This window comes from Lytechinus variegatus, chromosome 6, assembly GCF_018143015.1.
Source record: "Lytechinus variegatus isolate NC3 chromosome 6, Lvar_3.0, whole genome shotgun sequence".
Lineage (NCBI taxonomy): Eukaryota > Metazoa > Echinodermata > Echinoidea > Temnopleuroida > Toxopneustidae > Lytechinus > Lytechinus variegatus.
In genome coordinates this window covers 22,981,271-23,006,160 of record NC_054745.1, presented here as the reverse complement: position 1 = coordinate 23,006,160, position 24,890 = coordinate 22,981,271, and the positions used below count along the sequence as shown (strand labels likewise).

Below are 24,890 nucleotides of genomic sequence, written 5' to 3'. Positions count from 1 at the left end.
ATTCCACACAATTCCAATTCTTTCTAGAACGATCGATTTCATCTCGGCCGTTAGCGTATCCCTTTTTCTAATTATACGATATGCATAAAACGACACAGGAGGGCGGGACAAACGCCATTCCGGGATTTTTGTTAATAGGTTGTCTTGCTTCTCTACAAGTACCTCATCACTACAGGCTCGAAGATTGAAAGGTTTTTCCCCTTCCTTCCATTCGTGTCTGTTCGTATGTTCAATGAGAATTTCTCTACTTGGATGACATAAAGTACTAAACAACAAATAATATCTTAATTAAACAGTTTTCTCCGAAGATACAACGGTAATTCACCGGTCAAAACTTGTAGAGACTTTAATGATACATTGTATATCGTTCCTGTAATGATTTTCAAAGCTCTATATTCAGATATTGTATAGAGTCAAGCTTTTTCTTCAGAGATGTACTAGCAGAAATATTCATTTCACTTCCATAGTCTAAAACAGATAAAATAAGACCTTTTTATATCATCATTAGAATTTCATACCTATTCCCCCAGGACGTACCAGAAACGCAACGTAATAAATTTAATCTTTTCTTACATTTTATCAATAATCGCATTAACGTGGCTAGACCAAGTTAGTTTCGAGTCTAACCACATACCAAGAAATTTGAACCGCTCACAATGAGGCAAAACATGCCCATTTATTTTCAAAGTAATATCTTCTTTTGTTTATTGGTAAAAACTAAAACTACAGACTTAGTGTGAGAAATATTTAATTTCCATCTGCAGCACCAGATTTTGATTTCATTGAGGGCTTCTTAGAGCTTATGGCGAACCAGATCTAAGTTTGAGCTAGTAAACCAAATCGCGATATCATCTGCATAACATGATAGTTTTGCTCTAATTTCTTTAACCTTTAAGTCATTTAACATCAATGTAAAAATGACAGGACTTAATGAGCTCCCTTGCGGGATTCCATGCTCTAATACATACTTTTCTGACATACTATTGTTAACTTTCACGTTACAAAATCTATTTCTTAAGAAAGCTCTAATAAAGAAAAATAATTTTCCACTAATATCCAACATTGACAACTTTTTCAAGAGACCTCCTTTCCATAACGAATCATACGCCTTTTCCAGGTCTAGAAAACACCCAGGCCAGAAAAATGACCTCGATTATTACGGTGGTTTTTTATGCATTTATTAGTGGTGCAGCGAAATTCAGCAGAGGAAAATAAGAGATAAGAGGTATCCTCGTCATAGACTTAATATTCCAAAATGAGGAAAAATGTCAAAATCATGATTATTTAAGCTAAATAATCATGATAATCATAATAACTTTAAAAATAAAAGTAATATTTTGAATATTTCTACCCAGAATAACCGATCTAATTGTTCATTAAAAATATTTAAAATTAAAAATGAAAAAAAAATCAACTCGATAAATTTCCGAAAAGTCCACCTTATTTTTTAGAGTGGTCACAAAATTCGAGCGGAGTTGACCTTCCTTAGAGCAACACGCTTGTGTGTTGCTGCCCTCTACGTTCGTTGCCATGAACTGATGAAATACATTCAAAGATTAATAGCAAAATAGAGGTAAACTAACAGATTGTGACAAGGCTAAATTCCAGTAATAGAAATACAAAAATATGAAAATGAATGACAAAAAATATACCACATTTCATTTCATTTTTTTAGTAGATTGTAGAGTTAATTTTTTTTCATTTCCTCATTTTCTTTTTTTTTTATTTGAAAGAATTTTACAGCAAGTATCACGCTTAAAAATATTCAAAATTTATTTCTTCATTTTTCCTAAAATATTACATGGTGAAAACAAATTTATGACTTTCGCATATCAATATGAAAACAAATATACGTGAGGTTGAACATTTTTCATTTCAATTTCGCTGCACCACATTAATGTACCTACACTATCCAGCGGCAGTGCCATAGCTTGAGTGTTAGCGCCATGGCTGAACGCGCCGGCGCGCCCCGGCCTGCCGGTCGGTGCGGAGGTAAGATACGATTGGCTGGTAAATTTTGTGCATGCTATAAATTTTGATGGATTGTAGAATGAAAAAAGCAGCTGTGACATAAACCTCCGCCTCTTGATAGTTCACAAGTCAAGGCGCGTCAAAACATATACGACTCGATACTGGACCATGTAATTTTGGTCTGTTAATTTGGTCTAACTTTAGACTAGGACTTACCTGGGCTTGAGCTTGGCTGGTATCCGTATTCGATCTCTGCCTGATGAGTTGCAAAAAAGTTTGGTCGGATTTGTGGATATCACATAATTATTTTATATTTTCATGCTCCGATCCACATGCACTGTAAGGGAAAATTAGGATTCTAACCTTGAACATATATAGTTGCAACTGGCAGTTAATGCAACATCAATGACAGATCAAGTCCATATCGTTCAGGTCCATGTCTGGCTAAGTCGAGTAGCGTCGAGATATCCTGCCAGTCCTGCGTAGTGCGGCCAGCACATAGAGATGTATACTAATTATTAAGTATATATCTCTATGGGCCAGCACTGCTTTCGCGCAGTACGCGCACCGATGTGTCCCGGGAAGTTTCGGCGCGGCCATGCCAGAAGATCAAGGTATTGGCCCTGACGTAGCTTGGTAGGGGCAGCGAAATTAAGCAGAAGAGGGGTTATACGAGTTCATCGGACTATGTATTTCTATTGACGTACAAACTAAAAGAACTTTGATTACGTTTTGTCTTACTTTTTTCAAAAAATAAATGATTATATATAAAATAATATTAAGCATTATTTCGTGGAGTTTTAAGTGTCATTAAAAAATACTGAAATCGAACAAACGAAAAAATCAACTCTACAATCTACCCAAAAAGTTCGCTGAGTGAGGGGCGGAGCTTAAGTGGTCACAAAATCTGAGCGGAGTGGACCTTCCTAAAAGCAACACTGCCGTGCGTTGCTGCCCTCTACGTTCGTCGGTGTCACTCTTAACATTTCTAGGGAGACTCATTGAGAAGGCGGCATGTACTCAACTTGCTGATCAAATTGAATCTAATCATATTTTTGATCCTTTCCAATCTGCCTATAGGCCATGCAGGGGTGGTATTCTGATATCCATTTTATCTCAGATAAAATGGAATATTTTATCTCCGTTAAAATCAGTGAGATAAAATACCCTTTAAAATCTGTACGAATCGGTATTCTGAGAACAATTTTTATCTTCATTTTATCTCTGTAAGACAAACCTATTTTTTAATAAATATCCAATTAGAAACGCGCTTTCATAGCTCTCACATATCACTCAACCAATGGAAATCCATTTCGCTAGGAGGTGTGGCGAAGGAGTGAGATTGCGTCAATTTATTGACCTCAATACGCCTGCACTATACGCTTGCGCGTCTTTACAAATATTTCTTTGTAAAGAAATATAACAATACTCTCATCTTTATTTCGAAGTCTGTATCGCATCTTTTCAAGCATCATTTCAAAGACAATATTAGTCAAGAAAAGTCTCATGAAATGCTTCCTGATTGTACAGATATAACTTTAAGGTGTAGTTCTCAATGAATATATAATTTTAATTATATTAATTTTCATGCCAACATTTGAAGTTAATTCACCTAGAAATACTGACGAAATCAACGTCGCAGAGATAAAATAGCCCCTACCCTCTTTTAAGTTTATTTTATTTTTTCTTCAAAGTAACTCGGGCGAAAGTACATCACCCGCGTTGCAATGGCCAGATACGCGATGGGTATTTCTACGCAGCCACTGCTCTGTTGCGTATATACGCATACGGTAGATACAATTTAAAATTTTATCTGAGAGATAAAATGTCATCTCAGAATACCAATTTCATTTTAAGAGATAGAATAGAATATTTTAAAGATAAAATGACCTTAGAATACGGCCCCAGGTCACAGCACCGAGACAGCTCTGATCAAAGTAAAAAAATGACATGTTTTCTCTCCACTCAAATAATGTAGTTTTTATGGTGCTGTTAGATTAATCTGCCGTGTTCAGGGCTGCCAACTCTCATGCAATCTGCGTGAGCCTCACACATTCACCCGATTCTCACACTCTCACGCTGATCATAGGAATTCTCACGCTGAACCCCGAAAATAGAGAGAAAAAAAGTTTATTAGCCTATATCGGATATTCAATAACATTATAATCCGGCCAGGCGAAAGTTTCAAAGTTTTTAACCACACAAGCGCAAAGCTAATATACCATCAATGCAAGTTGGTTTCGGTTTGCCGCGCAAAGACAAGATATTGAGTTGCGATTGGCTTACTGTATTCCGCGTGTGAGTGCGGGTGGCGTCGAAATTTTACTATGAAGCAGGGGTTTTGTGCGCACGAGGCACACCGAGAGATCGAGTGTCAATGCGATGCCAGCAGCCATGCCATGCGATAGCCCGCCGGCCCGGCCGGCACCGGCACGGCGCTGAGATGCCGCGCCGCACCGGCGCCCGCGCAACTCAGCGCCAAGGGTTAATAGAGTAAGACTTAAGTAAATAAACTAAACACCTCTGAGGTTACGTGTGACTGTCTTTAATGACCATGGCCAAGAGACCAACACAAGGTGGCGCGCTTACACTTAGCGGTTGCAACATCGAATCATCATTATTATACTAATACAACATACTGGGGTGACTGCCTTTTACTTTTCTCTCCCCTTTACAATATAATCTGTATAACAAAATCATGATGATTCGTAACTAGCTCACTATTGAATAAGAGTTAGATCTCCGTTAGTGTAAGACTCTGATAAATCTAGACACCAATGTATCATAACGAGTTGAAAACTAAACTAACATATTAATACAACAAAGGTCACAATTCAAATAACATCAAACGGCATCACCACTTCCCATCTCTCTCCATCATCAAGAATGGGAAAACCAAATTCGTTGGCTTAAAAAGGAGTAAATGATAAATCATTATCCCTATCTAGGCATCAGATTATCAAAAGCAAAAATTCGACCCTAATCTAGTCCAAAACACAAGGCTCAATTAATGCTCTGCAACAAAAACCTATTTGACACAAATTGAACAACCATAAATTTGCATAAAAACCCCATACATATCGGCAAATAGTTCAAATAATGAGACAAAAGCAATATAGTGACCTCAGTGCAACAAGTCCACATAACAATTAATGCACAGTTCGACAGTCTTACCCTAATAGCAATAACATTATTTTGTAATGATCATCAAAAAGGATAGCACAACAAGACCAAAAAATAATAAATTATAAGCAGTCTCATACCATCTCAATTCGATCAAAATTGCTCGCAAAAGGGGAAATGGATCAAATACAAAAAACAGCCACTTACCCACAATTTATGACTGTTCAACAGTACATGATACACATAAAGATACAAAGCCTGAAAACAAGGCATATAAATCATTACGTAAAACAAAAGTACACAAATATCAGAACGAAGCAGATATCATTTTCTCAAATATCACTGTAGGCACATAAATACTGTATATATGAAAGGATTATATTAGCAAATTTCAGATAATCATCACCAGCATAAAATCATAAAAATATACATTATTAATGATATAAAGAAGGCATTTTAAAGCCAGTTGATCGCAGCAAATATACAAACATAACAAATCATCACGGTAATTGGTATATAAAATCAATTAGGCATCAGTTGATAACCCAAAAGGCAAATCCGAATCAAGCGATTAAACTCCTGTTAGTCCATTCCTCATGATCACATGGAAAAATTGGAAGTCAAATCAAAATAAAAACATATTGTCCACATCCCTAATGGTCACTATCCGACACAGAGGACCTGTAAATGCTTGGGAAAGCTAGCCGAGCAGAACTGGGCTCAAGTAACAAATGTCCCAGTACCATCAATAGTTAGGTGATGGAGGCCAGCGAGATCAACTTCACGAAAACATGGCAGATCCGCTTGAGATGACGAAGCATAGCAAAAAGTAGCACTGTCTCCAAACATGATCAACTGCTTGGAGGGGCGAACCGAAATGTCGTTCTGCTCCATAAATGGAGCCCCGGCGACAATACTGCGAGAACCACGCAAGTAGTCATCATGGACTACCACACCATCAACCAACCACAACCATCATAGAATAATGTGAACTGAGTCACACCCACAATGTGGGTCTGATCGACGAGACTAAAAATGGAAACATCACCAACAAAGTAATCATCAAAACCGAAATCATCAATTAGAATCTCGACACCAATATCATCTGCTACAGATTCAGTGATTAAATTGAGCTGTGATATACTCTTCAATTCCACATTAATCCACGAATTATCAATTGTACGGGCACAAAAACAAGGTTTATGCAACATCTGCCTGTTAGCAGAAAACTGACGCAACCCTGATGGTTGCGACGACCTGCTAGCCGCATCGTGAACGGCTGCCGCGGCGGTCAACGTGGCCCTAGCCATGGTATATATGTAGGACTACACGAATTTATCTTCCGACTTCGGGAAGTAAAACCCATCCCTTGTCTACCACCGTTAATATAAAACACGGCGTGCCTAGCCCCTATTTACAGGGTTAAATTCAACTTAGGAAGGCTTATTCATAATCGATGGGTGGATAGAATACAGCTGCCACCACGCCAAGGGTTAATAAAGTAAGACTTAAGGAAATAAACTAGACAACTTTGAAGTTACGTGGGACTGTCTTTAATGAACATGGCCAAGAGACCAACACAAGGTGGCGCGCTTACACTTAGCGGTTGCAACATCGAATCATCATTATTATACTAATACAACATACTGGCGCAGTATACTTCTACTTCAGATTTCAGCCGGTAGGTAAGTTGTCTCTTGTCTTGTCTTGAAAATATGTTTTGATCTGATCAGATCCTTTATATGCCATTATTATGATAGTAAGAATGACTTTGGAAGGATGCTTGTATAAATTGATATAGTGCTATAAACTATGTTGTGTGTATTCTATTGAGAACGAAATTTTGATTAAATTTTTCTCTAAAACGAGTGTGATTGAGGGTGACACTGACTGTCTCTGTACCACTACACGAGCGCCGACCTAACTTAGATCGACGGTGGAGAGCACCTCCAGTTACAACAAAGCCCATTAGAATAATTTAACTGGATGAGAGGTAGGGAAATGGCTTTGCTAATTGACACCCAGTATGGACAGCCATCATAATGACCACTTGTTCTAGTATCGTCTTGGGGAGCAGCAGATATTCACAGGTTGAGGTTTCACTGCTATTATAAAGAGAGTTGATATGGAATAATGCACTTAAAATGTGGATTTTTTTTCAAGGTAAGTGAAATTCATTAAAAATAATCAATTAACCTATTTGAATCCTGCCTTGTGTATTTATGGAATCAGAGTTAAAAGTATGTGCCAGATTGCACCATTTAAATTGCAAAATTGTAAAAGCTCCCTACCGTGGAAGGGGCCACACCCCCCTTCCACACCATCCCCCCCTCGGGCGCTCCGCGCCCTGGGGCTTGGTCGCTTCGCTCCCTCGCAATGTCTCACTCCAAACTCTTCTCAAAGGTTGGCAGCCTGTTTGATACAATAGATTATAACATTTTCATATTCCGGTTATTCATTAGGTCCACAGTCTTATCCTGGTTCCAATCATACCTGTCTGGATGGACTTCGCAAGTTGATATTGATGGCACAATATCAAATCCCACAACTCTAGAATTTGGACTCCCTCAGGCATAAATAGTCGGACCCATAGATAGTGGGACCCATAGGCTACTCATTATATACTCTTCCAGTTGGTGATATCATGGAGCTAATAGCTCTATGGTGATATCATCCGAAATCACTGTATCAATTATCCTTTATATGCTGACGACATACAATTATTTGTTTCTTTTAATCCGAAAACTCCTGGATATCGAGCTCTCAAAAACGCACTGGTTAAACTCCAGAATTGTGTATCAGATAGCCTATAAGACAGTGGATGATAGTGATTAAGCTAAAAGTAAATGACCCCCCCCCAAAAAAAAATGACCTTTTTTGTTGCGCCTCTACTTATAACTTGCGCAATCTTCCAAATTTTTAACTTGATGTTTATGGTACACTCATCATGCTCATAAGACCATCAGAAAAAATACGAACCTTGGTGTTATATTTGATTCCCGCATGTCAATGTCGTACCATATCTCTGATATCTGTAGCACATTCACTTTTTATTTAAGGAACATTTTTAGAATCAGAAGGTTCATTGACCAGTCTGCCTGTCACAATGCTGTTCGTTCTTGGTTCTGTCTCGTATCGATTATTGCAATGGGCTCCTTTCTACAATTCCCTCTAATCAATACATCGGTAGTCAACGACTACAAAATTGGGTAGCACGATTAATTTTACAGGTTTCCCGAGATCGAATCCTTCCCAACCACTCTTTGATTCTCTTTATTGGCTTCCTTTTAAACGGAGAATTCCGTTAAAATTACTCTTGTCTACAAAACACTGAATAAACAGGCTCCACAGTATTTAAGTAACTGCTTGAATCTGTATGTACACCAACTCATGCCAACTAGAGCACTTAGGTCGGCCAGTGATCACCTTCGCCTCACATATTCATTAACTAGTATATTTAGCTGGTGACAGAACTTTTACGGTGTCGGCTTCAAAATCCTGGAACGACCTGCCGCTAATAATTAGTCTCCAACATTAGCAATTTTCAAAAAAGTCATTAAAAACTAATCTCTTTCGTACTTTGTAGTTTTTTAATATTACATTTAATTAATTCATTGTAAGCGCTTTGGGACTAATGGGAAAGTGTAGTACAAATGATAAGTAATAACAATAATATAACTTATCTAATATTAAGAAAAGGACACATGATAAGGCAAATGCTTAGGGACACAGGGTAGCGGAATTAAGGCGGGGTAAGTTGAGCATAGGGGCAAGTTGAGCCACCAGCCCCAGGACAATAATGAATGAGTCAGACATTGTGGTGGTGTCATGTATTGATGACCCAGAGCATAACCCCTAACCCCACCACATTGTTTTCAACTTTGAAACAAAAAGTAGTTTTTTAGAGGGAAAAATATGAATTTCAGCCAAAAAGGTAAAAAAAAAGTGTGAAATAGATAAGTGCTTTATAAACACACACGTCTTTAATTATAATAAAGACATAATAACAACATTATTAGTCCAGGTATGGATCTTCATTCTTGTCATATAGTCTTTTATATAATGGATGCATAATAAATGTGTGGATACAAAATTATCGCACTAAGTTCGGACTGGAGTAAGTTGAGCCAAACAGCATGGGGCAAGTTGAGCCATGGTAATTCCTATGGTAATGTATCTTAAAAAACAAACAAACCATAAAAATAGATTGAAATGCTGGCTGAAAGGAGCAAATTTACATGATTGCTCTTTTCCTTTTAAAGGATGTTAGTATTTATAGAGAATTAGCAAGTGAAAAGACTTTAAACAAAAAATTGACATGCTGGTTCTCCCCTCATACATTTTGTACATAGTTTTTGTGGCTCAACTAACCCAGGAAGGTGGCTCAAACTTTGCCCATATATGGGGCAAGTTGAGCCATTTGACATCGTTTTTTTCAAAGGTCACGATGACTTTCAGTGTGGGGATAGAAAGTTATATATAGGTGGAAATTACTTCAGAAGAATTAAATTTCAAGGCAAGGTACTTATTTCGACAAGACTATTAATCATATCAATTCTAACATGCAAAAAGCAAAAACTGTCACAACTTACCCCGCCTTCCCCTACTCGTGAACACACATGTAGGGGAAGGCTGGGTAAGTTGAGCATAGGGGCAAGTTGAGCCACCAGCCCCAGGCCAATAATGAATGAGTCAGACATTGTTGTGGTGTCATGTATTGATGACCCATAGCATAACCCCTAACCCCACCACATTGTTTTCAACAAAAAGTAGTTTTTAGAGGGAAAAATATGAATTTCAGCCAAAAAAGTAAAAAAGAGTGTGAAATAGATAAGTGCATTATAAACACACACGTCTTTAAATATAATAAAGACATGATAACAACATTATTAGTCCAGGTATGGATCTTCATTCTTGTCATATAGTCTTTTATATAATGGATGCATAATAAATGTGTGGATACAAAATTATCGCACTAAGTTTGGACTGGAGTAAGTTGAGCCAAACAGCATGGGGCAAGTTGAGCCATGGTAATTCCTATGGTAATGTATCTTAAAAAACAAACAAACCATAAAAATCGATTGAAATGCTGGCTGAAAGGAGCAAATTTACATGACTGCTCTTTTCCTTTTAAAAAATGTTAGTATTTATAGAGAATTAGCAAGTGGAAAGAAAAAAAATGACATGCTGGTTCTCCCCTCATACATTTTGTACATAGTTTTTGTGGCTCAAACTTACCCCATATATGGGGCAAGTTGAGCCATTTGACATCGTTTTTTTCAAAGGTCACGATGACTTTCAGTGTGGGGATAGAAAGTTATATGTTTCTGGAAAATATTTCAGAAGAAATAAATTTCAAGGCAAGGTACTTATTTCGACAAGATTATTAATCATATCAATTCTAACATGCAAAAAGCAAAAACTGTCACAACTTATCCCTCCTTCCCCTACACTGTTAAAAAAACCCTGATTTTACAGCAAAAAAAATAATATTTGGAGAAAGCAATAATAAAACCATTCTGTAAATTCATAAAACAGTTACTTTTCTGTCTGCAATCTAACAGAACAGGTCTAATTAAAAAGGGGGAAAGGGTGTTTCTTTAGGAAATTTGAAAGGTTCCATACACCAAATACCAATTTCCTGTAAGATTACGCTATCTGGTAAAATTACATGTGTTATCGAGAACTGTGCTGCAGGAACCTCTTTTAAGCGGGTCCTTTTCATGTGAAATAGACACTGAACAAGTTTCTGGATCACACCAGAAACCGAACACACGGTACTGCACGCCTCCGAGTCAGCCCGAAAGACCCGAAAGATCCAGAAACCATGAAGAAGGCCTAATGCCGAAATTTCCGATTAAATTTTGTTTAAATCAGCAACGTCAAATCGTCTTGTCATTTTGTTTACCTAAGTATTTGATACAAGACACAGTACTCATGTTAGAGTGCTATATTATATATATATATATATATACATATATATATATATATATATATATATATATATATATATGTATATATATATATATATATATACATACATACCTATCAAAGGTCTGCTACCGGCGGTTTCACGCCCCGACTTGAGGCGATCTTGAGGCAGACTGACGTTATTGGATATTTGTGTGGTGCGGCAGGTCAATTTGACGCTTCGTTGGTTTCCGGTTTGGTCTCGTCAAATTGACCCGCCGCACCACACAAATAGCCAATAACGTCAGTCTGCCTGAAGATCGCCTCAATTCCGGGCGTGAAACCGCCGGTAGCAGACCTTTGATAGTTATGAATATAAGCTCTGCTTTATTTAGCATTGAGCACTTTGCACAATCATCGGCATCTCCACATTTATGGATATATATATATATATATATATATATATATATATATATATATATATACACACAAAAAATAGATTGAAATGCTGGCTGAAAGGAGCAAATTTACATGATTGCTCTTTTCCTTTTAAAGGATGTTAGTATTTATAGAGAATTAGCAAGTGAAAAGACTTTAAACAAAAAATTGACATGCTGGTTCTCCCCTCATACATTTTGTACATAGTTTTTGTGGCTCAACTAACCCAGGAAGGTGGCTCAAACTTTGCCCATATATGGGGCAAGTTGAGCCATTTGACATCGTTTTTTTCAAAGGTCACGATGACTTTCAGTGTGGGGATAGAAAGTTATATATAGGTGGAAATTACTTCAGAAGAATTAAATTTCAAGGCAAGGTACTTATTTCGACAAGACTATTAATCATATCAATTCTAACATGCAAAAAGCAAAAACTGTCACAACTTACCCCGCCTTCCCCTACTCGTGAACACACATGTAGGGGAAGGCTGGGTAAGTTGAGCATAGGGGCAAGTTGAGCCACCAGCCCCAGGCCAATAATGAATGAGTCAGACATTGTTGTGGTGTCATGTATTGATGACCCATAGCATAACCCCTAACCCCACCACATTGTTTTCAACAAAAAGTAGTTTTTAGAGGGAAAAATATGAATTTCAGCCAAAAAAGTAAAAAAGAGTGTGAAATAGATAAGTGCATTATAAACACACACGTCTTTAATTATAATAAAGACATGATAACAACATTATTAGTCCAGGTATGGATCTTCATTCTTGTCATATAGTCTTTTATATAATGGATGCATAATAAATGTGTGGATACAAAATTATCGCACTAAGTTTGGACTGGAGTAAGTTGAGCCAAACAGCATGGGGCAAGTTGAGCCATGGTAATTCCTATGGTAATGTATCTTAAAAAACAAACAAACCATAAAAATCGATTGAAATGCTGGCTGAAAGGAGCAAATTTACATGACTGCTCTTTTCCTTTTAAAAAATGTTAGTATTTATAGAGAATTAGCAAGTGGAAAGAAAAAAAAATGACATGCTGGTTCTCCCCTCATACATTTTGTACATAGTTTTTGTGGCTCAAACTTACCCCATATATGGGGCAAGTTGAGCCATTTGACATCGTTTTTTTCAAAGGTCACGATGACTTTCAGTGTGGGGATAGAAAGTTATATGTAGGTGGAAAATATTTCAGAAGAAATAAATTTCAAGGCAAGGTACTTATTTCGACAAGATTATTAATCATATCAATTCTAACATGCAAAAAGCAAAAACTGTCACAACTTATCCCTCCTTCCCCTACACTGTTAAAAAAACCCTGATTTTACAGCAAAAAAAAATAATATTTGGAGAAAGCAATAATAAAACCATTCTGTAAATTCATAAAACAGTTACTTTTCTGTCTGCAATCTAACAGAACAGGTCTAATTAAAAAGGGGGAAAGGGTGTTTCTTTAGGAAATTTGAAAGGTTCCATACACCAAATACCAATTTCCTGTAAGATTACGCTATCTGGTAAAATTACATGTGTTATCGAGAACTGTGCTGCAGGAACCTCTTTTAAGCGGGTCCTTTTCATGTGAAATAGACACTGAACAAGTTTCTGGATCACACCAGAAACCGAACACACGGTACTGCACGCCTCCGAGTCAGCCCGAAAGACCCCAAAGACCCAGAAACCATGAAGAAGGCCTAATGCCGAAATTTCGGATTAAATTTTGGTTAAATCAGCAACGTCAAATCGTCTTGTCATTTTGTTTACCTAAGTATTTGATACAAGACACAGTACTCATGTTAGAGTGCTATATTATATATATATATATATATACATATATATATATATATATATATATATATATATATGTATATATATATATATATATATATATATATACATACATACCTATCAAAGGTCTGCTACCGGCGGTTTCACGCCCCGACTTGAGGCGATCTTGAGGCAGACTGACGTTATTGGATATTTGTGTGGTGCGGCAGGTCAATTTGACGCTTCGTTGGTTTCCGGTTTGGTCTCGTCAAATTGACCCGCCGCACCACACAAATAGCCAATAACGTCAGTCTGCCTGAAGATCGCCTCAATTCCGGGCGTGAAACCGCCGGTAGCAGACCTTTGATAGTTATGAATATAAGCTCTGCTTTATTTAGCATTGAGCACTTTGCACAATCATCGGCATCTCCACATTTATGGATATATATATATATATATATATATATATATATATATATACACACACACACAAACATATATATATATATATATATATATATATATGTATATATAGGTTCAAACAAACAAAAGTATAAAAACTCCGTGGACAATAATATTTCAACGAATTTTTGCACATAGGGCATTGTCAAGTTATGACAAATTTATTAAATTGCGTCAAAATAATGCATCATAAAGATGCGCGTAGCCAAAACCTTGAGCAAAAGCGCACAAAGGATGACGAAAAGGATACGTCATAAAGGGGTCACAAAAGAAAGACAAAAGAAAGACAGTAGGAAAGATAGATAGAGAGAATGAGAAAGTGACGAAGAGAGAGAGAGAACGTGAGAGAATGAAAGTAAGGAAGAAAGAAAGAAATAAAGAAAGAAAGGAAGAAAGAGAAAGCGGGAGATACATAGAGAACGTGAGAGAATGAAAGTAAGAAAGAAAAAAAGAGAATAAAAAAGAAAAGGAAAGAAAAAAGTAAAGAGAGACAAGGAAAAGAAAAAGAAGGAAAGAAATAGCTACGTCAGACGAAATGAGTGGAAAGAAACATTGAGTCCATTGGGTTGGAGACATCCAAGGCGATGGATAATCTTCTCCAAAAGCTTTCACTTCCACTGCAAGAGAGAATTCCGAAGATATTCAAATCATCTATGGTGTATCCTGGCAAATTGAAGTGAAGTGCTGAATCTAGTGGATCTCAGGTGTTCAGTAGCTCTGTCGGCCATCCTACGCTTGGTTTCCCAGATATAGATCAAGTCACAGCGAGAGCAGACGATGGCATAAATCAGGTTGACATGTGGTGCACCAAAAAACATAACAAAATGTTTATATTTTCATATCTTGGTCAGTTCGGTCTACTACCGTCGGTTTCACGCTTTCGGGGATCTTCAGGCAGACTGATGATTTGACGACTTGCTGGTTGTGCGTGCTGCGATGGGTCTGGGGGGTCTTTGCCGATGTCTGTGGCGACACTTTTAGATTATTTCTGACCTTTTGTTGAGGCAATCTTTGTTGTTGGTGATAATTACATACTTCTATTCTAGGCAAAGATTGCAGAGCCCTATCTTTCTAAGGTTAGTGTTAGACTTCTTCACTATCCCCACGTTAATTCCCATTTGGCGTTTGCTTCCTTTAGTTTCCATAATTATACACTTAGAGAGTTGAGTTTCATTTTTGTATTTTTCATGCTTCATTGATTTGATGTGATTCCTGTATCTGTCCTTCAAAGTACCCCCGCAAGATCATAGTAGCATGTTTCCTCGTTTTTATCGCTTGGTGCGGACTATTTTAGCGCGGGCCTGGTGCGGACCAAAAAATCATGAGTTACTGAAAGGGGTATTATTTGATGTCACACCCAGTGCAGTGTCTCAGATTTTTAACACGTGGATTAAGTATCTGGCAGAAGAACTATACCGCTTTCAGTAACTCATGATTTTTGGGTCCGTACCAGGCCCGCGCTAAAATAGTCCGCACCAAGCGATAAAAAATGCTGTCAGTAACTATAGCAGAGCCGCGACACTTTTACGATCACCCATTCAAAACTCGGGCACGTAAGGGCAAACTGTCATGGTAACTGAACACGCCATATACAGAGCGGAAGTGCTCCGTATTCGCTGAATATTCGCGCGGTAAGTTTTATGTACACGCGATGCGGAGGCACGGCCAGAATTGTGTGACCTTTGACCGTGCGAGGAATTTTGGCCGGGGCCTGGTGCTGCTATCCGTTCATAAACTCTTTGGTCGGCGCCTGGTGCGGGCCTGGCGCTGGCCTGGCGCTGATAAAAGCAGCACCAAAATAGCCCGGGCCTGGCGCGGGCTAGTTTGGCCCGCGCCATTCATAAACTCAAAATTTTACGACTCTCTTAGCCCGGGCCTGGCCCGGGCCAGCGAGTTACTGAAAGGGGTATTAGACCATTCATTTTCTGGCCAGATCAAATGTCAACGTTTTTGCACTGTTTGAAAAAATAAAAGAAGTTCCTGCAGCAGAGTCTGGAGAATACCTGTAATCTTACCGAATTGCGTAATCTTACAGGAAATTGGTATTTGATGTATGGAATGTTACAAATTTCCTTGAATAAAACACCCTTTTCCCCTTTTTAAACAGACCTGTTCTGTTAAATTGCAGAAAAATTCTTGTTTTATGAATTTACAGAATGATTATTACGCAATTCGGTAAGATAACAGGTGTTCTCGAGACTCTGCTGCAGGAACTTCTTTTATTTTTTCTAACAGTGTGTTGATGCCAAAGTCCCTGAAAAGCAAATACAAACACCTTAGGTGTACGATTGATTGCACCGAGATCTTCATTGAACGTCCGAGGGACTTGCGTACTCAGGCTCGTACCTGGTCCGATTATAAAAAGCACAATACTGGAAAGTTTCTTGTTGCCATTGCACCAAACGGCATGATAACTTTTCTGTCCAAGGTCTGGGGAGGGAGGACTTCAGATGTGCAAATTACAAAGGAGTCTGAATTTTATAACTTGCTAGATCCAGGGGATGTTGTCCTTGCTGATAGAGGGTTCACTATCAAAGAAGACCTTTTGCTTCGAGGAGCTAAGCTAGAAATTCCTCCCTCTAGTAAAGGCAAAGAGCAACAGGCGCCTGAGTGTGTGGCAAAGACAAAAAAGATTGCTAATGCGAGAATCCACGTTGAGCGTGCAATTGGAAGGATTAAGTGGTTCGCTATCTTGAAAGAAACTTTGTCCATTACATTATGCCCTTTGCTTGATGACATTGTCATTGTATGTGCTGCTCTAAGTAATTTACGCGACCAACTGGTTGAGTAAATGGGTAATTCCATCGAGATGGGTCTAAAAATTACAAGATATCCATGCAACGTACTGATCAACTATTCTATTTCACAGGAAGATCAAATCAGATGTGGCTAAGATTTGATGTGTCAATGTGAGGAAGGTCTCCTACCATAGTAATTCATGTTTGATCTTGAAATCTTGGATTTGTTGTAGTTCAAATTAACCTTTTTAACGTTACATGGACATCACATATATATATATATCATTGGCAATAGACTCTCAGGTCTGCAATTGCAATACATCATGATGTTTGATTAGTAAACCTTAGTGGGACACCAATTTCTTTACTGAAGTGATCATTGGTAGACATTTTCCTTGTTTAAATGAGACATGGTTTCCTGGTTCTGGTATGTCACAAAAATGGACCCAACACGATGGAATGACCCAAATGGCTTGTGTTATCGTAGTAAAAAAATCTTATGCCCTTACACATTTGCTATGCATGTACATGTAACTTAGCACTGGACTTGGGAAATTCACAAGACTTATGAATGAAAAAAGGTAAATTAAAAATCTTGTTAAGTGCATACTTATTTGTTTATTTCATAGAATAATGTAGTTTTATTTATATATGTTCATTTGTGTAAGCTGAGAACCTTGCAGTTTTTGTTTGTAAGATATCGACACCGAAAAGTCAATATCTTTTCAAGTCATTTCCTCTGGTTATATTATTGTTTTTAACCCTTCATAAGTTTTTTTTTCTAATTCATTGCCAATTAAGCTTTATGTTCATTCTGCAGTAGACATTTTCCTTGTTTCTTGCCTTGTCTGTTGTGTAGACAGGCAGTTCCTTGAGGAAATCTTCCCCTGAGGAGAAATGTGAAGCGTACACTGGGAGTGGTAGAGGTAGGTTTAGCGAAGAAACCTCCTCTTCAGCTGCGACCTCAGGAACTTTTATGCTGCTTGTCGTCGGTAACGTTGACGAACTGGAAGCAGCTGGCTTTTGGGAAGGTTGAGCTGAATTCTTCCGTCAAGGACTTCAGAGTGGACTTCCCTGTCATCGATCTGCTGCTCAATGGCGCAAAGAGGCGACGTGTGGTGGTGTTGCTTCCTTCAGCTCTGGGAGATGAAGCTGGAAAAGAAAAAGAAAAAAAATTTTTTAGAGATAAGAATGAATTTTTAGGTACTCATCAAATGGTTCTCTGGATATCTCACAAACCTATGTTTTTCTTCATTGGCAAATTATTGTTTAACATAATACAAATTTGAATTTATAAATACTCTGTATTTCAAAGATTGATGTTATTTTTTTTATACACACACCATTGTGATAAAACAAATATTACTATAATGATACCATAATTTGACATGTATTGAATAGATATGAAAATCCAACAAATAATCATTGTCTGTCTAATATACCATAAATTTAAAACTGTTTAAAAATACATATGAAAATGATTGTACATGCAGACACAATACACCATGTGTCTCGATTTTATTTATTTTGGGTTATCCAAAAAAAAAAAAAATTAGCATTGGTCATGAAAATACCTTGTCTCGAAAACTGATGCTTGCTCCAGGTCAGGTCTTGAAACCGTGCACAGTCTACCGCATTCTTGCCTGCAAATGCTGACCATTCACACTCCCTTGAAGTGCAGGCTGGATTAGTGAGCCCATGACGCCACGCAAAGTCAATCTTGAAGAGCAAAGCAGCTACGTGGTTGCATGTTGAGCTGTACCTGTAATCAATAATACATTAAAAGCCAAATTAATTCATGAAATGTTATTGCCCAACTTAAAAAAAACCCCTCTCTATTGGCTTTGCGTCAAATCTGGTACCTGCAGTGTAATGACAGTACGTACATGTGATTAATGGGTTGTAATTCACATACAATTTCTATAGTTTTTTAAAGCTTAACAAAAATGTGGTTCGCTAAACCCCCCCCCCCCTCCTCAACATGCCCTGCTCCAACAAAAAATTTGGTCCGGGCAGCGCACTTCAAGGAGCAAATTAGCGATTACTATGGTTAAAATAACGGTTACACTTCGTAATTCCGAAGGTTCGTAATTCCGAAACACGTAAATTGACTATACCTCGATGTTCGTTAATCCGAAAACGAAAAAAGGTTCGTTAATCCGAACATTTGTGGAGTTATTCCGACGATTCGTTATTCCGAAGGTTCGATAATCCGAAAACGAAATAAGGTTCGTTGTTCCGAAGGTTCGTTAATCCGAAAACGAAATAAGGTTCGTTGTTCCGAAGGTTCGTTAATCCGAAAACGAAAAAAGGTTCGTTGATCCGAAAACGAAATAAGGTTCGTTTTTCCGAAGGTTCGTTAATCCGAAAACGAAATAAGGTTCGTTTTTCCGAAGGTTCGTTAATCCGAAAACGAAATAAGGGTTCGTTAATCCGAAAACAAAATAAGGTTCGTTAATCCGAAAACAAAATAAGGTTCGTTAATCCGAAAAATGAAAACCGGGAAAGCAGAGGGGAGGGGGGAGGGGGACACTGTTGCCGTTCAATTATTATGAGGATGGGAAGGCAAGGGCGGCCGAACGAATTTTCGTTGGGGGTAAAGCCAAAAAATGAAACTCATACGTCAAAATGGACACTTTGGTGATATTTTCATCTGCTTGAAGTCATTGTGTGTTTGATAGTGATTAAGTAGAGAAAAACTTTTTTTGAAGTGACTTCTTATTATGGCAAAATGTATATTTAGGCTTTATTTTTCGGGAGAGAGTATAATGAGCGAGCGGCTTAGTAAAACAAATTCAAAGGTGAAGTTGTATAACGCTTTTTGTGGTCAATTATTCTTAAAATGGAATTATTGCGAGGTGTTGCGAGCGTGAATCACAAGCTAAAACTTTAGGTTATTTCAATAAAAAATGAAAATTAGTTTTTAAAAATCCGAGCAGATTTCTGCTGTCATTAAAAAGATGTGCATCTAACTAAAGAATTAACTCGAGCGCAAAACGCAAGCTTAAACATACTGACCAGAAAAGGAACCTGTTAAAGAAACCATTTAGTGACCTCTTTAGGATGCATATTTCACCAATCGAATGAGAGTGCGAAGCGCAAGCTGAAAATTTTAAATATTCCAGCCTGAAAACTTAACTTAACTTGTATACTTTAAAAATAGTTTTATTTCGAAAAAAAAACATGAAAAACGGCATATTTATTTTTGAAAAAGGAACTTTCCCATTTTGGAAAACATTAATTCCCCTGTTTTTTATTTCATTTTTGATGCTCCCTACCTCCCTCCCGGCGGATCCAACTTTCGTCAAATAGAGGGGGGGGGGCAATTTTTTAGCCATATTTTCCTTGATCGGCAGTTTAAAGTTGATTTTTGTTTGTTTCTTAGAAAGAGTAGTCCTAACAGTCAATAATTTGCTTTATCCTTATAAAATAAAGTAAATATGTAATAACATGATAAACCCTTTTTAAATAATGCGAGCGCAAGCTATATATTTTTTTAATATGATGGGCAATGTGTTTGTGATCTTCAAAGCGAGATGCCTATGTAACTAAATTTAGATAATAACTGCTAGCAAGAAGCGCGAACAGAATTTTTAAATATATAAGCTCTGACCTGATCTAAGGGGACATTTTAAGAACTTTTTGCAGTTAGCCATGAAGACGATGCGTGTTTTAACCAATGGCGGCGGAACGTTTTTTTTTGGGGGGGGAGGCAAAGCAAAAAAAGGGGCCAATAGGGGCAATTTGGTGCAAACGGATATTTTCACCATTAGATTATCATCTGTGTGAAGAGGTTGTCTTGTAGTAACTAAATTGAGTACAATTTTTTTCAGTGATCACTAAAGTTATATATTTACGTTTCATTTCTGCGAGCGTAGACTAGAGAGCAAGCGGTTTGGGGGAAAAAGTCAAATCTGAAGATGTAAAATTCACCTTTTTGGTCAATTACTGTTAAAAGGGCATCCTTGTGAGATGTTGCGAGCGAATCACGTGCTCAAACTTTTGGAAATTTCATGTGGGCCCAGAATGATAATATTGATATAGATATTATTTGCCCAGGGAAGCCACTTCAGTTCTGAAAACTATTCTCCCAGCTATTATTATTTTTTTTACAAGAACGCTTAGAATGTCCAGTTTTGAGGTTGGAAAATTGGAAAAATTTGGCTCACGTTTCTCGCTCGCATCAATTATTGTTTATTGAGGAACTCATTCTATTCCTGGTTACAAAAAAGAAGTAAGAAGTATGTCAAGTTTTCAGGTTTGAATATCACAAATTTTAAGCCTGCGGTTCGCGCTCTCATTATTTAGTTTGTGAGATATATATTCTATTCATGAGTCACTAAATGTAGTCCTTAAAAGATTACTTTCTGAAGCCTGTTGCATAAAACCTTTTACCTGAGAAAACTCTGGTAAAAACTGAAAACTAAGGTTAGTCTGATTTCCGCCATTGACTTTAGCACAGCTCCTGTAAAAACAGCACAACTCCTGTAAAAACAACCTGAGTTTTCTCAGGTAAAAAGTTTCATGCAACGGGCCCCAGGTCAGTATATAAACAAATTACAGTTCGCCCTCGCATTAATTCTTTTAGAAAGATACACATCTTTCTCACGATTACAAAAAAATGCTCCGAATGCTCACTTCGCATATACATGAAATGTCTACTAGTTTGAGCTTGCGATTCGCGCTTTCAACATCTCACAAGGATCATTTCTCGTATTATTTTTATTTTTATTACCAGCAGAAGCTGTTATTAAAAATGACATCCCCTCCAATACAAATCCTATTATCTAGAGGTTGCTCGCACGCTTCCAACACACTTGATCCCCTGCATCTTTAATTAAACCATTTGCTTAGGCAGCAATTGCTCAGATAAAATCGAAATTAGCCTATGCTTGATCAGGGCGCCTATATTCTTAATGAAATACATGCTTTTGCCCCAACACACGCATGTATCATCGATCGTTATTACTATCATTGCATAATATCGTTTAATCTTGTAATGACAACATCGTTTTTGTTACCAAATGAATTATTTTCATTTTCGGAAATACGAACCTTATTTAATTTTCGGATTAACGAACCTTATTTCGTTTTCGGATTAACGAACCTCATTTCGTTTTCGGATTAACGAACCTTCGGAATTACGAACCTTCGGAATTACGAACCTTCGGAATTACGAACCTTCGGAAATACGAACCTTCGGAATAACCGAACCTTCGGAATTACGAAGCTTCGGAATTACGAATGTATGCAAAAATAACAGACGCTAACTCACCCAGCAAAACACTGGCAAAAAGCACTATGCACGACTCCACTCTGTTTCTCAACAGCAGCCCACAAACTCCAAGGCATGTCATGTTTACGTTGAGATGGTCTGCACTTCGTGCGAAGAAAGCACAACTTGCTGTCTGGGGTGATCTGATGGAATTCTACTTCCTTCATCCAGCCGGATGCAAAATAGCTGTAGGCCTTTTGCTCTTTATTATCAGAAATCAGTCTCTTTCGAAGAGGGATGTCATCAATATTTTGAAGATAGGAACCTATCTCAAACGCCATTGTCGGCGGCCACTTAGTGATGGCTCCAGGCTGTTGCCTCAGACTCCCATCTTTTTACAAGTCCATCAGGGTCCGGCAAACTGCCTGTTGGGATCTTCAACAGGTCTCCGTAATGTTCCTTCTTCTGCTGCTCTGCTAAACCGGCTGAGGTGGCTGGCGGCGACAGCTCCGGCATCATCTTCGCAGCAAACACAAGCGCTATTAACTCCTCCTTTCGCCTGATGACTTTCAACTTCCTTTTGTGAAGAAAATCTTTGAGGGCAGGAACTGTCCACAATTTGATGTCATCTATAGACACCACTGTATGGTCTTCTTCCATTATGAATACGAATCAAAAAGCAGTGAATTGGACAACAGAATGGGCGATCATACGATTGAAGTTTCGAAAGTTTGCACTCTAAAAACTAGATGTAAACAAACACGTAAATTGAATACAAAGCATGCACGCATACATAATACACGCAGCGAGTTCGAAATCGAGAATTTTTCGTAGAAAATGATCCCGTGACCCAGTCAAGTCAGGTGACTTGCCGACACCCCATGGTCTAATTACGAAATCGCTTATTACCCGGTTAATTAACCCTAGCCTTTAAGATGCCATCTGACTGGCTATGTTTAAGAGTCAAACATAAAATGTCATTAAAAAATACCTCGCAGTTATCCTTTTTTCATAGAACATGCCTATTTTTATCATCTTCAGTTTTATGGAACATGTTTCGTTATATTATCAAGTTTACTTTCGCTATACAGTGCGCATAACAAAAAATGACACTTCGAAAAAATCCTGTAAAACTATATATTTGTAATATCCTGAAGATTTTATCACATTTTAACACTGTTACAGATCCTTTAAAGCAAATGACGATATAACTGTCAAAAAATATTTCCGATTGAGCGAGCACCACTTACTTTTGAAAAGCTAGTGAAAAATGATTTGCCCAGAACTTTGAAATAGTTATGCGAATAAAAGTAGACCTAAATCATGAAGAACACGTTTAATTTAGCTAGTAAATTGATTTGAAGACACATTTTTACCTTTTTTAACTTGTTTCCCTGTCCAAAACACTTCGAAGAGTGCATTGCGCCGCGTCCCACTACCCCACACACTGAGGCCATCGTGACGATATTTGCTTTACACTGAGCTGTGATTTTACATGAAATGGCGTAGGCTTGATTTTCATCTTGTTAATGATTCTCAAGCTTCGGAAAAGTGTGGATAAACAAGTATTACATGAAAAATGAAATGTAACCCACTTTAAATGATAAAACTTAGTGAAAAAATGTTCGAGACGTCTAATATAAACTTTTGTTCAGATTCAGGTATGTCCTCAGATCCATGCAGCTGGCACAAAAAGGGTAAAGGTTCTGCTTACTAAGTGTTAAAATGTCAGTTTGGGTGGCAAAATTGTTACAAAATGCTTGAATGTATCCGTTTTATTTCAATTGACTAAAAGTGCAAGGGAAATATATGAGAAATGTTTCGCAGGGTAAGTTTGATTTCGCCCTTTCCCTTTGACACATCGTGAAAACGAGCATTTCTGCGCTGACAGATTTCTGCGAGCTTTACAAAAATGGACGGTGCTCACTCAAGTGTAACATTCTGACAAAAGTTTTACTTTCATTGGATAGATGAGAGCCAAACCCAAGATTATATGTGAAAAAATAACCCAAATTTTTTGTGTATTTTTTTTAATTCCCAGGGCTTTTTCAAAGTGTAAACTTTTTTTTTATACGCACTGTATTATCACACGATCGGAGGTGTCAAAAACATTTAGCTAGGTTCTCGTCCGTGATCTTGGCAATGCGGACAGTCACTTGTAGCTCACTATCTTCGATTTAGTCAAGACTTTAGACTTATGACGGTTTTGGGAAACGGCTTCCATTGTTGTGGTACCTGACGAGCCACAACCCATGCAAAGGACGTATCCTGTCCCCTGACGAGCTTGAAAGACCTTTTTTGCACCCCCCCCCCCTGACGAGCTTGAAGACAATTTTTTTATTTTTGCTTGTCATTTTTTTTGGCGGACGTATTTGCCCTCCCTGTGGAATCCTAGGTACGCCACTGGTCTCAGGGGGACAGTTTCAGGAGTGTTGTCATTTATTGATAATTATTACCAAATTAAAAGTGCTTCCCGGGTAATCTCAACCCACAAAACTGTCGGATGTTAGATATGTTCAGATAACATATTTAATGAAACGCTCTCAAGACATGCAAGAGGCACATATCGGAAAAACAATTACGTAATAGTGGAGAGTCTTTTTACGAAATAAGCATTGGTACATTAATTTTTGTTGAGCAAATCTGCTTTAGTAAACGTTTAATATAGAATGATTGCATGCAAAGCTACGTTATCTGAAAAAGACGTCTGCTTTATCTTTTTCAGATCCCATTTCCTTGGCTCTTGATCTTGAGAAAGGGAAAATGTACTGGACTTCGAATATTTTACCTGTTATTAGAGAAGCCAATTTAAACGGTTCCTCTGTTGTCAGTGTCTTTGCCTATTCTACAGGGATTAGTACGAAACTAACTCCGCTCCTGTTTGATCCGTTCTCTGAGTAAGTAGAAAATCATATTTCGAACTGTGTCATACTGATCGCGAAGGTTCAGTTAGCATTATCTTATTTCTTTATTTTTTAAACAGGGAATCCCATTTAACAATACATGTATGTTGGTCTCCCATGGGGCCCTGTGACGATGAACATAGCACAACAAAGTTTACATAATAACATCAGATAACATAGGCATAAATACATGAGTAAGTACAAGTGAAGGACTCTTAGCCAAGGAGAATTAGGTCGCCTCTTGGGGATTGTCTGGTATTAATTTGGTGAAATTCACCGAGATGTAAAAAAAACTTGCCAAACTAGTTAGCTGGAAATTTTATTATAGTTATGTGAAAAGGGATTCAATTAGGGCTAAGTAT

At 37.7% G+C, this 24,890-nt stretch overlaps 2 protein-coding genes across 3 annotated transcripts in view; one reads left to right on the top strand and one right to left on the bottom strand.

The window, feature by feature from the left end:
* Positions 1-17,266: 17,266 nt before the first annotated feature.
* LOC121416564 lies at positions 17,267-21,967 on the bottom strand. Its single transcript, XM_041610058.1, has 3 exons — positions 21,686-21,967; positions 17,985-18,172; positions 17,267-17,562 (listed from the first exon to the last, which is right to left on the bottom strand). Exons 1-3 carry the CDS (start codon positions 21,964-21,966, stop codon positions 17,375-17,377), a joined length of 657 nt encoding a protein of 218 aa, XP_041465992.1. The 5' UTR covers position 21,967; the 3' UTR covers positions 17,267-17,374.
* Positions 21,968-24,352: 2,385 nt separating this feature from the next.
* LOC121417231 (uromodulin-like) overlaps positions 24,353-24,890 on the top strand; it is a 33,789-nt gene continuing 33,251 nt past the window's right edge. For both annotated transcript variants that reach the window (XM_041610860.1, XM_041610859.1), the window contains exon 1: positions 24,353-24,522. In XM_041610860.1, the coding sequence (XP_041466794.1) occupies positions 24,389-24,522 (134 nt within the window). In that variant the 5' untranslated portion in view covers positions 24,353-24,388. The remainder of the gene's footprint in view (positions 24,523-24,890) is intronic.